This window comes from Pipistrellus hanaki (genome assembly GCF_964339955.1).
Source record: "Pipistrellus hanaki genome assembly, chromosome: X".
In the NCBI taxonomy this organism is placed as follows: Eukaryota; Metazoa; Chordata; class Mammalia; order Chiroptera; family Vespertilionidae; genus Pipistrellus; species Pipistrellus hanaki.
The window spans coordinates 5,687,110-5,703,966 of NC_140524.1; the positions used below are offsets into that span (position 1 = coordinate 5,687,110).

A 16,857-nucleotide genomic window follows, 5' to 3' on the forward strand; every position below is an offset into this window, starting at 1 on the left:
CCCGCCCCCCGCGCGGGCCTTCCCATTGGCTGCCCGCCCCTCCGGCCCGGCCCCCGCCGGTCCCACCGCCGGTGCCGTCGGTGCCGCCGCCGATATGGCGCGCACGGCCCCTGTGGAGCCCCCGCTGCGGCCTCCTGCGCCCCCGTCGCCGGCCGCGGGTGAGCCCCGCACCTCTGCCGAGGCGGCGGCGGCCCCGCGGAGGGTGCTGTTTGCCGACGAGGCCCTGGGGCTGCCGCTGGCGCAGCTGCGCTGCTACCGGCCGTGGGGCGGGCCCGGGGCGGGCAAGATGGCGGAGGTGGCCGGGCAAGATGGCGACGGCTTCGGCGGCGGGGCTGACGAGGACGACGATGGCGAGGATGGGGATGAAGGGGAGGAGGAGGAGGAGGAGGAAGAGGAGGCAGAGGAGGCTTGCCCGGAGCCCTCGCCGCTGTGCCCCGTGCCCGCCGGCGGGGGGTTTTACGTGGTGCCCACGTTCTCGCTGCCGCCCGCGCCGGGCCGTCTGGAGCGCTTGGGGCGCGTCATGGTGGAGCTGGAGGCGCTGCTGCCGCCTCCCGGGGCGGTGCCCGGGGGGACCGGGGTGTGGGTGCCTGGGGGGCGCCCGCCGGTGCTGCGCGGGCTGGTGCGCGTGCTGAACCGCTCCTTCGAGAAGGCGGTGCACGTGCGGGCCTCGCACGACGGCTGGGCCTCCTTCTGCGACCACCCCGCGCGCTACGTCCCGCGCAGCCCGCCGGTGGCCGTCACGGGAGGACCGGGAGCCGGAGACCCCCTCCTGGATCCAGGCCTCGGCCTGGTGTCCGGCCAGGTGTACGCCTCCTCGCCCGACGACGGTGGCCGCACCGACCGCTTCGCCTTCCAGCTGCCCTTTGCTGAGGGCGCGGGCGACGGGGCGCGCCTGGACTTCGTGGTGCGCTATGAGACCCCCGAGGGCATTTTCTGGGCCAACAACCACGGCCGCAACTACACGGTTCTGCTCCGGATCTCACCCGCTCCCTCACCCACTGACGCTGAAGGGCCGCCCCAGCAGCAGCTGGAGCCACAGCCCGAGTCCCAGGGTACCGCGGAGGCTGAGGCCAGGCAGCTGAAGAGCTGCATGAAGCCGGTGAGGCGCAGGTAATGTCTGCCAGCGCCGCCTCCGCCGACCAACGCAGGGCTGTGTCTAGGATGGAGGACAAGCGTCCTGATCCAGGCAGCCCCTCCGGCCCGCTGTCCAGGACAGGGAGGAGGGCACAATCAGTCAGTTTAGCCAGAGAGGACTGGAGGCCAGGCAGGTGCGAGGCCCTGCATTCCCGGGGTTTCAGTCATTCATTGATTGAATCCTACTGGAAAGCCCTGAATGAGACAGACGTCTCTCCTGCTCTGGAGGATCATGCAGGCTCCTAGGGGAGAGAGAGAGTTGGGAAAAAAAACCCAACAAATGAGCAGAGAAGAAAGTAAAGGAAAGTAAAATTGAGTAAGGGGAGAAAGTTCTGGAGGGATAGCTGGCTTAGCCAGGGTGTTCGGGGAAGAAGGCCTTTGAGGAGTTGAGCCCTGGATGATGTTAAGTAGAATCACGTGGAGATGTGGAGGAAGAGAGTTTGTAGAAAAGGAGACAGGGAGGACTTGAATGAGGAGGTTAATTGAGTCCTGGATGATCAAGAGGGGCGGTTCCGCCCGCATATGGAAGCAAGGGTGTCCTAGGCAGAGAGAACAGCAAGTGCAAAGGTCCTGAGGTGGGCACGAGCTTGGTGGGAATGATGGGCAGTGTTAGAATGGAGAAAACTGCAGTGACATGGCAGTGTGGGGGTGGGGGTGGGGGTGGGGAAGCTGATCCCTGTTTGGCAGAGCAGGAAGCCAGAGTTCCAGAGCGAGGAATTGGTTTAAGGAAGTGATGGCGCCTGGCTTTTCCATTTTGGCCATGACTAACCTTGAAGCCTGTGCACTCTCTCTCTCTCTGTTCTGCTCTGGATAGTCTGAGGTCTGCAGAGGTGAGTGGCCCACCCGTGCTCTCACAGGGAAGGAAGCATTGGCAGGATCAGAGGGGCCTGTATCTGAAGCTCTCGTCCTGTGTGTTTGCCATAACACCTGCAGCTATCCAGGGCCTGGGAGAACCAGCTAACCCCAGGAGGCCCCGAGACCAGATTCTCCTAGGTTTTTGCTGTCAGCTTAGTTTTTCAAGGGTAGCAGAGGGTCCTGATTCTTTCTGGGCTCACCTCAGGCTAGCATGGGGTAGGTAGATTGTCCCTGCATGGGGAATGCATTTCCCTGGTCTCGAGAGGACTGGGAATGGGAACGGGAAAGTGCTTTTTGGGCCTTGTATATGTTGGATCAGAAGCCTCTGGCTGCAGCAAGATGTTTGTGATCCTGGCAAGGCCTTAGGCCGTGAGTGGTTCAGAATGGCCTAACTCAGTTGGTGGGCAGCCGTGCCTTGGGTTCTTGAGCCAGCAGGCAGGCCCCCACTGACTGACCTGTGAGCCCCATAGTAACCCGAGGTTTAGTCTAAGGGGGCAGGCAACATGGCTTCCGGTACAGTGCTGAGAGCATGGATTCTGGCATCAGTGCCTAGGTTCAAATCCCAGATCTGCCATCGGTATTGGCCTTGTAACCTTGGCCAACTGCATTATGCCTCAGTGCCCTCATCTGTTAAACAGATCATTCTAATACCTACCTCACAGGAGACAAGCAAAAGCCCTCAGCACCTAGCCTGGCTCCTAGCAGTGCCACACAGGTGTTAGCCAGTGTCAGTACTTAGGGAATCACCCAGATGGTTCTTTGGATTCTCTTCCCAATCTCTGCTCTGCCTTGTCACCAGCTGTGTGACCTTGCCTCAGTTTTCTCATCTGCTTAAGGGGAATGACAGTCACTTTGTGTGGTTGGATTGGACGCAGCAAACGGGCAAGGTAACTGAAGCATGATGGTAGCTGCAAAAGATAACCGTGGCTGGCATGTTCTGGTATCTGTGCTGAGAGCTTCGAGCCTGTTCTCTCCTGAGTCCTGCTGTGCATGCATGCTGTGTGCTAGAGGTGCTGTGATGATGCCCATTTAACAGAGGGGGGGAAAGAGGTAGCTAAGGGAGTAAGCTGCTTGCTCAAGTTCGCTCTGTGAGTGACAGGACCAAGGAGGAGATGCTAGGGGAAATTTTATTATTATTTTTTAAAAGAATAGTTTATTGATTTTTAGAGTGAGAGAAGAGGAGAAGGCAGAAACATTGATGTAACATTGATTGGCTGCCTTCTGCATGTTCCCCTCCCCCACCTAGGGATTAAGCCTGCAACCCAGGCATGTGCCCAGACCAGGAATCTAACGGAACAACCTTTTGGTGCATGGGTGATGCTCAACCAACTGAGCCAGCCACACTGGCCAGCGCATAGGAGCAGTTTTTTTTAATAGCTCCTTTTTGAAGGCCTGATAAGATTCAGGACAAATTCTGAATTTTGCTCCAGTATATTATTTTGCTTTGCTCTTTTTTTTTTTCCCCTTTATTGAGTGATAGCTACATAAAGTGGACTGATCTTAAGTACAGGGCTCAATGGAATTTTACATATCTATGCCCTTATGTAGCCATCATCCAGATCCAAGCTATTGAGCTATTTGTGTCCCAGAACCACCTTTTCCTAAGACGTCATTCCAGCCGGCTGTCTGTAAGACGCAACAGTTTGGCTAAATGGAGCTTGCTCATTTTAGAGTGTGAAAGAAGGGAGCAGAGAAATCAGAAGCTTGCAGGGCCAGTGTGGGTGGAGAAGGTGTTTTTCTTTTAAAAATACATGGGTGGTTTTAAGGAGAAATTGAAGCAGCCCGTTCAGACAATTGTTTTGATATCTGGCCCCAGGTCTGTGGTTCCTAACATGACTTGTGATATTATTTTAAGTGGGCAGATGGCTTTTTGATAGCTCCTTTATCTTTTGATCTCAGCTCTTGCAAAGGGGAGGTTGGTGCTCACTGCAAGATCAGCGATAAGATTTTCTTTTTAGGTTGGTGGTTTTCTTGGCGAGTACATTTCAACTTATTATTGTTTTAAAACCTGTGTGCTGCCAGGGCTTGGAGCGCTGTTGAAGAACAGCTGCCCCCTGAGACCAAGCCCTCTTAGAAATGATGGAGGATCTCAGGAGGTAGGCTTAGCCTGCTGGGTCCCTGTTGTATAGGTCTTTCCTATACAACAGTGTTGGCTGTAGGCCCACTGTGCACTAGGTGCAGCCACATCTGGTGCAGCCACCTGATGGTAGCCAAAGGGATACCACTTAGAAACTGAAAAGGCTAGATCAGGCTTTTGATAAACCGTAGGCTCAGAGCTGATCCATCAGCAAGCATTTATTGAAGGCCTACTATGTGCTGGGCACAGCGCTAGTTTCAAACAGGGAAAAAGACACAGACTGGCACCAAGATGTCAGAGGGCTGGTGGTGGGACTGGGTGGAAAGGGGCAGCTACAGAGGGCTTGTCACTTGAAACCTGGCAGAGGTCCGTGCACTTGGCTATTTGCACAGTGTCATCTAATCCTTTCAACGTTCCTGGGGAGATAGGCTGTTTTATCCCCTTTTCCCAGATGAGCAAACTCAGGTTCCCGGAGTCCAACGTCCCAGGGCTGGTGTGGAGAGAGCCCTCCTGGTCCACCTTGATTTAACACCCTTAGGAGCTATCCTATTCCTCTTTAAAACAAAGACCAAAAAGCCTAAGCGTGGCCTTCAGGCATCCCCTGCCCTCTCCCCCAGTCTGGCCTCCGTGGCCACGAGTCTCACCACATACCGTCCTCTGCCTTCTGAGCTATCACCATGGTTTTCCCAAGGCGCCTTGCCCCTTCGGGCCTCTGGGCCTCTGCCCATCCGGTTTCCATCACCAGGAATGTTGGTGCTGTGCGCCTTGCACTCTCCTCGTTTGGATACTTCAGTTCTAAGAGTGCTTCCTCCGGAAAGCCTGTTCGTTCCAACTTCTTCAGGCCCTGGTTTCCCCACAGCGCCCATCGGCCAAGCAGGGAAGCCCTGTTAGGGGAAGTTGTATAGTGGAGCAGACGAGCAGCATCACAAATTCAAGATCATCCACCCTGCCTGGCAGTGCTACTTTTCGGTTCCATTTTTGTCTCCTCCCTGATGTGATTCTTTCAAATTCTTTACCTTGCGACTTTACTTCCTGCTTCAAAAAACCAACAGAAGCCATAAGACGCCAACCCGCGATGCCTGCGCTCTGACTTCTCTCTTTTGTGTTGGGGGGGAGAGGAGGGGCCCTATTTTCCCTCAGGCCAGTTCTTGCACTCATGCTCTGGGTTCCTTTTCTTCCATAATCAGTTTCTCTCCCAGCAGCTTTTCACTGCTCTCCTCACCTGGTCCTCTGTCAGCTGTTACACATGCCAGTATCTCTACTGTCTTAATCTGTCCTTCGATCCCACCTCTGTCCACACTGCTGCTGGCCAGTACCCGAATCACACTCCCCTTCATTGCTGACCCCCCTCTAAAGAGTTGCTTGCACTTGTTTTTCCACGTTCTTTGCCCCTCCTGCATCTATCAGATTCTGAAGGTGGGTTTTTGGTTTTCTTGAAGTGGTTGAGCACTCCTACTTAAAACACTTCCTTCCCTTGCCTTGGATGCTTTTCCTCTTTAACTCCCTGGCGCTTCTCTTTGCCCTTGCCCTTTCTTTTAGCCTCATATGTTCAAACTTGGTGTCTCCACTTCCCCGATGTCCCAAACATGCCGCCAACTCCCCTTGTTCGACATTGAGTCCGTTACTTCCTGCACAGTGCTCTGAGCAGTTTCTCACTCTTCTCCCCTCCCTTGCTTGTTTTCCTTCTAAACATCCTAAGCTCTCCCTGACCCGCGTTCTGGGCCAGGGTCCCCTAGTTCTAGCACATTCTTTCCTTTTCTGAAGGAAATGACCTCAGTTTGTGGTTAGACCTTCATTCGGGGATTATTGGGCGACCCTCTCCGCCCTGCTAGACTGTAAGCTCCATGAGGGGTAGGGACCCGGTCTGCTTTTATTTACTTCTGTATTCCTGCAGGGCCTGCCACGGTGCCTGGCACTTAACAGGTGCTCAATAAATGTTTGTTGAAAGAATGAGTGTGAGTATTTTTTTTTATGTCTTCACAGTAAACCGTAAGCTTCCTAGTCGGGGTTTGCTCACCATCGTGTCTCCAGGATCCGTCACTGGGCGGACGCACAGTAGGGCCTCAATTAATTTTCAGGCGCACCTGTAGCTGGAAGGATGGGAGCCCAACCTACTTACCGAGCTGGCAGCCTTAGGGGAAACCAGATCAGTCATAGTTGAAACAAGATGGGCCAGGGGTCATCTTAGTTGTTGGGAGGGTGAGAACTTGGTGTGAAATTGGTCCTCTCTTCATCCACCGAAAACTGGTAGGAAGTCAGAGCTAAGGCCACATGCCACGAAAGTGGCAGAATGGGGCAGCCCTGCTCTGGTGGCCCAGTTTTTAACTGCTGTAGCAGGTGCGGTGACATGTTTTACCAGCTGGGAAATGGTGGGCAAGTTGCTTTCCTTTTCCAAGTCTGTTTCCCTCAGTGGGAAAGCGGAGAGGATTACTAGTAAGCACTTGATAGAACATTTCCGCATCGTTCTTCACTCCAGCTCTCTGAGGTAGGTATTACTGTCATTCCCTCTTCACAGATGAAGAAACTGAGGCATAGAGAGGTTCAGTAACACAGCTGGTTGGTGGCAGACTGGGTTCATTCCAAATGACATGTCATGACCCTTTGTTGAGTTATGAAATCAATTTACTGGATCCCAACAAACACTTAAAACTAGTATAGGAAATAATCAGTGCGTCACAACATGCTAAAGGTAAGTAGTTTCTCAGTTATATGTATGTATGTATATTTACATAAGCATACAGTGTGCTGGACTATGATGTACAGTGTGTTTCTTGGGGTCACGGCCAGATGAAGGAAGTTGCCACTGTAAAAGAAGCTCATAGCACGAAAAACTGTCCACCCTGCTGGGTTGTCCCCCAGCCCCAGGCTGACACACAGACTAGCGGGAAAGCAGTGTCCCACATCACTTGGTGGCTTTCACCACGGTGTTCAAACCCCGTGCTTTTCAGAAAGCAGATGGCTCAGGGTGACAGATTTCAAGTATAACAGGGCAGGTTTCTAAATTCTGAAGCCACCTGTGCCCCACCTCCCCCGCACCTCCTCCCCGATAGGCAGCCTTATCTTCAGGTTGAGCTGGGGTCTGCTGAGTTTCCCTTTTGGGTTTCAGCGCGTGACCCACTTTGGGCTGGCCAAGTTCTCTGAAAACGAGCGTTAGGGGCGGTGGCGATGCCAGTGATGTGACTGCTCTGAAAGTCTGCTTTGCTCTTTCCCATGGCGGCTGTCAGCCCTCGCTCGCTCGCTCACTCTGCCCGGAGATTCACTTTTTTTGTTCGGTCGTGGCTGGCGTGGGCTGGGGCTGATGGCACCTTTTTCTGAAATCTCACTCCCTGGCTTCTCTGGATGCCATCTGGGGTCAGCGGCCATTGACTCTCCTGATGGCGGGAAGGGTTTTCACACCCGGGAGACTGGCATGCAGGCCCCTTCTAGGCTATACTGTCTTGACTAGTTCTTGAGAGCAACCAAAGGATATGTGTCCAAGATGTCTGTAGGCCTGTGTTCCAGCCCACTATTGCCGGATGCCCTTGACGCCACCAAGTGGCGTTTGTGGGGCTGGTGCCAAAAGAGCGGGCTCCCTTCTCAAAAATTAGTAAGCTCGCTGGAAGTACAGTTTTCTTATTCTCTCCCCTCTCCATTTTTCTAAGAACCCTCTTCTCTATTACTGGTTAGTGAGGCTCTGTGACTTCATTTCTCTCCCCAGCCGCCTTTTGATTCAAGTCATAGCTTGGCCTCAAATGTTTACTGGGAAAGACAGTTCTGGATATTCAGACTTTCCTTTTTTCGTTTTAAGTTCACCGTTTCAAACACTGTGAAAAATGGAGCCCTCTTTGGATGTTATCGGTGTGGTATGTAGTTAGTGAACGTAGAGACACGGTTCCTTGAGCCTCAGTTGCCATGTTTGTAAAAAGGGAAGGGTGTTGCCTTGAGGGACACATGTGAAGGTTTTCAAATGACTTGGTGTTGTCAGTGAAGAGGGCTGAGGTGGAGGAGGTGAACAGTAGGTGTGTCTTTTGCTTTTATCTCTGGTTTTGGAGGTAGGGAGTGACCTGTGTGCTTTTGCTGACTTCGTGGATCTTGGGGCTGGCTGAATTGTTTGACCTGAATTCTGCATGTTGCCCCTCTCACCCTCCTCAGTTATGGAAGAGATGCTCTAGGGGCTGAAGGGTTTGTTTTGTATTTGCTTTTCCTCTCCTTTCTTCAACTGAACTGTGGGTTTATTTTCCTGCTGGTTGTCTGTGTCCTGAATTCCCCTTTACTCCCCCCTCATCTCCCCCCCCCCTCCCCGCTTCTGTCACATGCATCTAAGGACTCTGGAGCACTTTTACAAGCCTGGTTTTGTGTATATTAGCTCTGGGCCAGATGACGGGGGACAACTTGCCTAGATCCTGTCCCTTTCTGCCTGTCTGTGGGTCTCCCTGAAGAAGCTTGCTTTAGAAGATTCTAGGAAGATGACATTTTCTTTATTGAAGGACTGGCTACACCAGCAAAAGAAGTTACCAGAAGTCGTGTCAGGCCACAGATCCAAAGACCTGGATTTTAGAGCCACTGATAGGACTAGTGCAGGAGCAAGCCCGTCTGCTCCCACGCCCCCTTTCTTATTCGTGATGGGCAGGAGTTGATGGCTGTGCTTTTGACGTTACCCACTCCAGGCCCTGTTACAGTGGAACCTCAGTTCTCAAACTTAATTCGTTCCAGGAAGCTGTTCAAAAATGGAATCATTTTTTTCCATTAGAAATAATGTAAATTGAATTAATCCATTCCAGACCCCCAAAGGATTACCTGTTTTAACCTTTCTTTTTTAAAAAATTAAATATATTTTGTTAGAGAATCCAAGATGGCGGCATAGGTAACACCTAACTGCAGCCTCACACAACAATTTCAATAAATATATTTTGTTAATTTTTTTACAGAGAGGAAGGGAGAGGGATAGTTAGAAACATCAATGAGAGAGAAACATCAATCAGCTGCCTCCTGCACATCCCCCACTGAGGATGTGTCTGCCACCAAGGCACATGCCCCCGATCTGAATCAAACCTGGGACCCCTGAGTCCACAAGCCGATGCTCTATCCACTGAGCCAAACCAGTCAGGGCCCTTTCTTATATACAGTACATGTTTAATGTACTGCTTGTTCTATAAACACTTTATTTTAAAAAGTATATTTTATCCCTTCCTTTAAAAAAATATATTTTATTGATTTTTTACAGAGAGGAAGGGAGAGGGATAGAAAGTCAGAAACATCGATCATCTGCCTCCTGCACACCCCCCACCGGGGATTTGCTCGCAATCAAGGTACATATCCTTGACCGGAATCGAACCTGGAACCCTTGAGTCTGCAGGCCAATGCTCTATCCACTGAGCCAAACCGGTTTCAGCTTAAAATATATCTTATTGATTTTCACAGAAAGGAAGAGAGAGGGATAGAGAGTTAGAAACATCAATGAGAGAGAAACATCAACCAGCTGCCTCCTGCACACCTCCTACTGGGGATGTGCCTGCAACCAAGGCACATGCCCTTGACCAGGAATTGAACTTGAGACCTTTCAGTCCGCAGGCTGACACTCTATCCACTGAGCCAAACTGATTAGGGTCTATAAACACTTAAAAAAAAAAAAAAAAGGACATGAAATGTAAATGAAAATTTAACAAAGAGGAAATGAAAATCTAAAAAATGAAAATTTAATAAGCAGCAACAAAAGCAAGCAAAAAAACACACACAAAATTATTCACAGCACAGTTTCCTGAGATGTTAATAACGTGAGGTTTAGCGGTAAACTGACTCATACTTATGCATTCTCTCCTCTGTCGCCTGAGAGATGCATGGCTGATCATACAGGTATCAGCATGAAAGGCTTGTGGGGTTGAGAAGCGAATTGCTTGAGATGGGAGACGTCTGAGAACCGAGGTTTGACTGTATTCTCACCCAAGGACCTCTGACGGGACACGTGAGCCCTAGTTCCTGGAGAAAGACGCATTCCTCCCGGAGCTTCCAGACTCTAGATCCATATATATGGTTCCAGTTCCCTCCTAGGGTGCTAATAAAAAGCTTTTTTGCAGCCACTTCTGTGTCTGATGGTTTCCTAGCCAATTGTCCCAAGAAGGCAGGGAAGCTGGGAATGAATAAGTACTAGGTGAAAGGCAGGTTTTAAAAAAAGACTGAATGGAGGAGGAGGTAGGGATTGTGTCTATGGTTGCTGTCTCCCTTGATCTGCTCCTGGAAAGGACTGGAGATGGGGTTGGGGTAACACCCCGGTCTACCTCACCCAGGCAGCAACAGTCAGCTGGTCGAGAGGTTTTGATCCTCACTGCTGACCTTGAGCCCTGCACTCAGCTTCCATTTCATGGGCTGTAAGATGATGATAATGCTGCCTATTTTGGAGGATTAAACGTACCTATCTCGTGGGTTGCTGTGAGGATTTAATTTATAGTATATGTGCCGAACACCATAGTAACTACCGTATTTGGGTCAGCTAGTGCTATTCTGTTTCGGTAAAGGTAATTGATTACGTGTTTTAAAAAAATTGCAATCATTTTCAGAAATGTCAACATCATCAAATTACCTCGAGGAAGCGAAAGGTCTGAGCAATTGCCTCAGCTCCTGTCAGATTTCTGTACATGTTTTACCTAACGCTTCCCTCGCTCCTTAATCTGTAAGCACTTGATACTCCTATGAGGACAGTGATTTCCCCATCAAGACCAACAAACATCCACGGCTGATTCAGCCCCCGTTCTGTGCCAGGCCTGGCGCCTGCTTGATGTCCTCATTTCTCTTGACTGCCCTGTGCTTGGTGTGCACATCCTGGATCCCCTGTGCTGTGTTTGAAGGTGAGGGGGTGAGGCTCAGGGAGGATAGGTGCCTCGCTAGGCTGTTATGGCAATGGGAGGAGGGCTGGCAGTGGGACCCACGCCTCTACGACGCCAGATTCCTTCCTGTTTTTGCTGACCCCTTTCCTGGTCACCAGTCACTTTCTCTCTTTTGCTGCTTCCGGTGCCCCTTAGTGCTCACCTGCTCTTTTTTGGAAAAGAGAGGTTTCTGCATAGCGAGGAAGAGATCCTAAAGAAATGATCCAAGTTGCTCATAAAGCTATAGGCAACCGTTTCTGCCGAAGCCTGCTTTGTGAGTGTAAAATGGGACAAGCAGCTAGCTGCTCTGTAGGACGGGAATGGGTACACGCCTTATGGCAAGCCCTTGTGATGAGAGTAGGAAGCAGCTATTTCAAATGCTCACAGAAGTATTGAATGGTGCTTCTTGCTGTGACATGGACAAAGCCAGTGCAAAATTCTATCTGCAAAATCGAAACACTCTCATAGGATGTCTGGAATTAAATTTCCCAAAATGGTAATGGTGTTGCCTCTGGCTAATGTGGCACTTTTTATTGCTTTATGCTTCCCCGTATTTTGTAAATTTTTCACGTCGAGCGTGTAGGGCTTTTGTCATCAGGGGATGGAAGGAGGCAGCAGAAGAGAGGACAGCAGCTGTCAGGTGAGGGTGGCTACCACAGAGGCTCAGAAGTGGCTGGTGGATGGCAGAACTGGCTTCTCAGGGCTCAGATCCACGTGTTCTCTCCTCTGCCCCACAGGCCTGACGAGGAGGAGCTGAGGATGAAGAGCTCGGATGATGATACCCCTGCGGAGGGTAAGCAATTGGCAGGTGGTAGTAGGAGTTGTAGCTTATATCTGTCATTTTTTTTCTTCCCCCCCCCCCCTTTCCTTTCTGTACAAATTAAGAGGCACCTCTACCTTAGACTGTCACAGAAAACTTCAGAGGCAGAACTGCCTATTAGCTAGGACAGATTTTCTTAACCAAACCAGGCCTGCTTGCAAGCCTGCCTCACCCCAGCGCTGGCCTTCTCTTCTCTCCAGCAGATGACCTTGATGTCCAGGAGTCAGTGGGTCCCCTGGTGGCTCCCACTCCGCTCCGTCCGTGGCCACAGATGACACATCAGGTAAGCAGGCCCTGGGAGCGTCTGGGAAGACAGCCCCATGGGAGGCTGGGCGGTGGAGCTGACTTGCTCTGGGGCTACCCTAAGTTGGAGGGAGATCCCCCAAATCATAACCGGATGGTGGAGGGGTAGAATGCAGTTTTTATTTTTATTTATTTATTTTTTTAACCTCGGCTTATCTTAATGTCAGTCGGTAACTGAGCAAATGTTTATTGAATGCTTGGTCTGTGCAGAGCACTGTTAGGGAATATGGTAGTGACCAGCAATGATGCCTTCCTGGGGCTTACTTACATTTGAGTGGTGTGAGACATAACAGAATCATAGATAAACATATAATGTTTTGGATGATGAAAGGGTGAATGCTAAGGGGAAAAAAAGGGATAAGGAGAGAGAGGGAGGAAAGGAGGAAGGAAGGGAGGCGAGGAGAGAGAATGGGGCGGGTAGGGACAAGTTTGCAACTTTAAATTTTAGAGTGGCTAGGGAAGTGAGATTTGAGCAAAGATGTGAAGAAGGCGAGTGTGAGCCACATGGATAACTAGGGAAAGGACATCCCAGGCAAGTGCAAAGTCCTAGAGCAGGGCCATGACGAATGTGTGTGAGGAACAGCGAGGAACAGGGAATGAGGAGGGGCAGAGGGCGGTGAGGTTGGAGAGCTGATGGGAACAGATTGTATAGGGCCTCATGGGCCATGGAGAAGACTCTGACTTATACTCTGCGTGACAAGGGAGCCACGGGAGGGTCACCAGCTGAGAAGGGCCATGACCTGACCTAGGATTTCACAGGCTTCCTCTGGCTGCTGTGAGGAAAATAGAATGTAGGGGTGAGGCAGAAGCAGGGGGACTGTGAAGAGAAGGCGACTGCAGTGGTCCAGGTGAGCGATGGCGGTGCTGACAGCAGGGTGGAGAAACTCGGGAGATGTATGTTCATGTGTGTGTTAACTTCTTATTATAATTTTTTTTCAAGTATAAGTAGAGACTAGTATAATGAACCCACATATACCCATTACCCAGCTTCAACAAACTTCAACACATGTCCATTCCTACCTTTGTACACCCCCCCTTCCCTCCTCTCCTATTCTTTGTGGAATTATTTTGGGGGGAAATCTAGACATTATCCCATCCATAAGTACTTCAGTTTGTATCTCATAAAATTAATAACTCTCAAAAATACACAGTGCCATCATCACACTTCAGAAAATTAACAATTCCTTAGTGTCATTGAATATTTGGTTAATGTCCAAATTTCCTTAGCTCATACATTTTTAGGATCCAAAAAGGTCAACGCATTGCATTTGGTTGATGGATCCTTTTAGATTTTTAAATCTCCCTCACTTTTGCTGCAATTTGTTCAAGAAACCTTGTTTGTCCTGTAGAATTTCTCACAGTATGGATTTGGCTGATTGCATCCATGTGGAAATACAGTTCTTACTCAATTTTTAGGTATATGCTCAACCACTGAGTGACACCGGTTGGGCTTTTACTCAATTGTTATTAATTTATTCTATGTAATTATTTGGATCTATTAAATTTAATCAATTTATTAAACTATTACTTTTAAAAATATATTTTTATTGATTTCAGAGAGGAAGAGAGAGAGAGATAGAAACATCAATGATAAGAGAGAGTCATTGATCGGCTGCCTCCTACACACCCCCCACTGGGGATTGAGCCCACAACCCGGGCATGTGCCCTTGACTGGAATCAAACCCAGGACCCTTCAGTCCACAGGCTGACACTCTATCCACTGAGCCAAATCAGCTAGGGCTAAACTATTACTTTTATTAAACTAATTTATTAAATACAAATATATTTTTATTAAAGTAATTTAAATAGAATTGATTCTGTTTAATTCTCTTATTTCCCCTTTGTTTATTGGCCGAAATTTTTTTTTCTAAGGAAAAACTTTCTCATATTAACTGTCTGGCTACCTTGACAGTGTATAATCTTGAAGGTATATAGTTTGTATAAAAAAGCTATATATATATATATATACTTGATTTTTCCCTTCTCATTTACCAATTTTCAGAAGAAATCAACTTCTTCAAAGGTGACCAAATAAAGGATTTTTGGTTTTGGTATATCATTCTTAACTCATGAACTTTAAACATATTCGATGTTTCAATCCATTATCCTTATTTTTTTGATGCTCGCACTGAACTGCCGCTGGCCAGCGGAAGCTTATTTAGATTGGTGCCACAGTCCTTTTGACACATACGCTTCATTCTTTGAGCACGTCTTCCCATTATGGGACTTTTCCTGCCCCAAACCTGGAAATAGCCATTTCGTTAAGGAGCCCTAATTCCTTTTAGTGGAGAATGCTATTTAGATCTGGGGACTAGGTATGCCCATTGCTATTAGATTGATCTTTGTTTCTAGGCCTTGTCAAAAGACAGAGCTAGGAAATAATTTTTTAAAGAAGAATTACAGAAATTCATGTGAATGTCCTGGATATGTTTTGGCGGCCAACCAGCAGTATTCACTTAAGCTCTGTGATCTGGAAGAAGCCTCCTTTACTTCATCTGCTCTTGTTATTTTCATATAGATGGCATAGTCTGGAATTTAGAGAATGATCGAAGGCCCTTGAAGGAGTTTTTTTATCTAGAAGTACCTATGGGTCTGGGTGCGGGCTGTTACCAGTTTTCACTGCTTGTCCCGTCTCCTCCTCTGCTTCATTTCCTTCCATTTCTCCCCCGCCCCAGGTTTCTGAAGTTGCAGTGACTGGCAGACTCCCAGAGGAAGGTGACATCCCCAGCAACAGCGCACCTGTGGCTTTCACAGAGGTCCACCCGACGCCGGCCATCAGGATCCCCCCCTCCTCCTTTCTCTGTGGCCTGGGCGGCTCCCCCAGGGACCAGGCCTCAGGGCCTGATGCAAGCGATGGGGCAGCTGGGCCTCTCTTGGGACCTAGCCAGCAACAGGCTGCGTGGGAAGTATCCAGCGAGAACGGAGGGGGCCGACAGGAGCCCATGGCGGGGGCTGTGATGGACGAGCCCCCCAGGGGTCTGGAGGCCATGAGTGGGTTGGAGGAGCTGCTCAGCGAGGACTCCATTGACCAGGAGCTGGAGCAGCTCTACCTGTCCCACCTGAGCCGCCTGCGGGCTGCCGTGGCTGCAAGTGGGGTGGGCAATGGCGGGGAGGGCTGCGCAGATGGGGGGGTGTCTCCTAGCCATCCCCTGGGCATATTCACGGACCGCGACCTGATCTTAAAGTGGCCTGGCCCGGAGCGGGCCCTGAACAGCGCCCTGGCGGAAGAGATCACGCTGCACTACGCCCGGCTGGGGCGCGGTGTGGAGCTCATCAAGGACACGGAGGACCCCGATGACGAGGGGGAGGGCGACGAGGGGCCCTCCACGGTACCCTCCAGTCCAGAAGGGGGCACCCCCAAGGAATCGCCTCCAGAAATCCTCTCTGGGGCCCATTCTGTGGTAGCCACTATGGGAGATGTGTGGCTCCCGTGGGCAGGGGGCTTGGCATGTGACAACCCTGTGGTTCTGGGTCCAGAGGGGCAGTGCAATGGGGCACCAGAGAAGGGAGTGCGCAAGGACACTGACTCTTTGCACACGAATAGGGTGATCTCTGGGGTGCCTGGGTCCCTGGGAGGGACAGAAGCCCGGATGGAGTCCACCGAATGGGCGGACAGCTTAGTTTCTGTAGCTGGCAAGGAGCCGGCTGCTTCAGGCCTGCACGGTCAAAATCTCACCCTCCTTGGCATTTCAGGGGCTGGAATCTGTCCTCCTGGCCTGGCCCGGTGCCATGGGAGTTTCCAGGATGAAGAGGGTTCAGGCCTAAGCCCCGAGTCCCCAAAGAGGTCTCCCACCTTAGCAGCCCCTGCAGAATGTGTGTGTGTGTTGTCTCCCCAGCTCTGGGGGCCCTTGACCCAGACTCTGGGGGTCCTGGCTGGCCTGGTAGCGGTCCCCGTGGCTCTGAACAGTGGTATGTCCCTCCTGGTGCTTGCGCTGTGCCTCTCTCTGGTCTGGTTCTCGTAGGAGCTGCTTGTGGGACCCGCAATAACAGTGTCCCCCTCTCTGGGGTCCGGGGAGGACCAGCCCCTACACCATCCCCAGAGGGTTCAGATGGGATGTGTGGCCTGTACAGTGAGTGGACCCTTTACTTCTGAGTATGCTTGTCTGCAGAGAGGCCTCCCGTCCCTGAGCTCTCCAGTCAGCACAGGGCTCCTGTGGTGGCGGCAGTGGAGAGGGGCAGGGGACGGGTGGATAGAGGAAACGAGAACTTGCAGAATGGCAGTGGGCATGTCCTCCTTTCCCCCTCCCACCCCCCTGAGCCTGTATTTATTTTTGTATAATTCTCTGGATGAGGGAGAGTGGTCGTGAGCTGGTCTTGGGGCACAATTACCCAGAGATATATTTATTAACAGCCAACCTGTGCAACCTGCTGGAGCTTTATTTTTAATTTAATTTATATAGAGTACCTATTATTATATGCCACAATAGAGCTCTATGAGAAATGATGTGTCTTGCTGTGCAGTGTTCTCCTGTTTGGGAATGAGTGTGCAGGGTGGTCATACGGGAGTGTCACCGTGGGGAGTGGCATGTGGAATGTGAGACGTGGTCATGCCTGCTGCTGCTGCTTCTGCTTCAACATGGATCTGTGTTGTATCACCTTATTGTCCTAATACATGTGGTCTGGTGGTCTTTGGGGGACAGGTCCTTTGGTCATTTCCACATTCCGTCAGGGAGGGAGTAAGAATGGCAGTCACATGAGGGTCTGATGTCACACATGTGGTTGCTGTAGTGGATGTGCTCGGCTGTGGATGTGGGGATATTGGTTGTGAATCAGCCACAAGATTTTGAAGTTACTTAAAAAAACAGCCTTTGACACCAGCAGGGAGACCC

General features: G+C 50.6%; 1 protein-coding gene and 1 long non-coding RNA gene across 7 annotated transcripts; one reads left to right on the top strand and one right to left on the bottom strand.

Moving 5' to 3' along the window:
* Positions 1 to 16,472, top strand: PPP1R3F (protein phosphatase 1 regulatory subunit 3F). 6 transcript variants are annotated; one of them, XM_084870124.1, is made up of 4 exons: positions 1 to 1,110; positions 11,643 to 11,698; positions 11,926 to 12,008; positions 14,704 to 16,472. In XM_084870124.1, exons 1-4 carry the CDS (start codon positions 95 to 97, stop codon positions 15,988 to 15,990), a joined length of 2,442 nt encoding a protein of 813 aa, XP_084726250.1. In that variant the 5' UTR covers positions 1 to 94; the 3' UTR covers positions 15,991 to 16,472. The 6 variants fall into 6 exon arrangements, with proteins under 6 accessions (XP_084726250.1, XP_084726251.1, XP_084726253.1 ...); XM_084870125.1 differs by having other exon boundaries at positions 11,929 to 12,008; XM_084870127.1 differs by having other exon boundaries at positions 77 to 158.
* LOC311615010 lies at positions 5,052 to 8,488 on the bottom strand. Its single transcript, XR_014793725.1, has 2 exons — positions 8,383 to 8,488; positions 5,052 to 8,348 (listed from the first exon to the last, which is right to left on the bottom strand). It is a non-coding gene; the product is annotated as an uncharacterized lncRNA (long non-coding RNA).
* Positions 16,473 to 16,857: the final 385 nt, after the last annotated feature.

What these genes read in the sequence shown, in the direction of transcription:
- PPP1R3F (XM_084870124.1), top strand. Translation starts at nt 95, where the DNA reads ATGGCGCGCACGGCCCCTGTGGAGCCCCCGCTGCGGCCTCCTGCGCCC. An exon ending in TGATGATACCCCTGCGGAGG is followed by an intron (nt 11,699 to 11,925) that starts GTAAGCAATTGG and finishes TCTTCTCTCCAG; the next exon opens with CAGATGACCTTGATGTCCAG. An exon ending in GGCCACAGATGACACATCAG is followed by an intron (nt 12,009 to 14,703) that starts GTAAGCAGGCCC and finishes CCCCCGCCCCAG; the next exon opens with GTTTCTGAAGTTGCAGTGAC.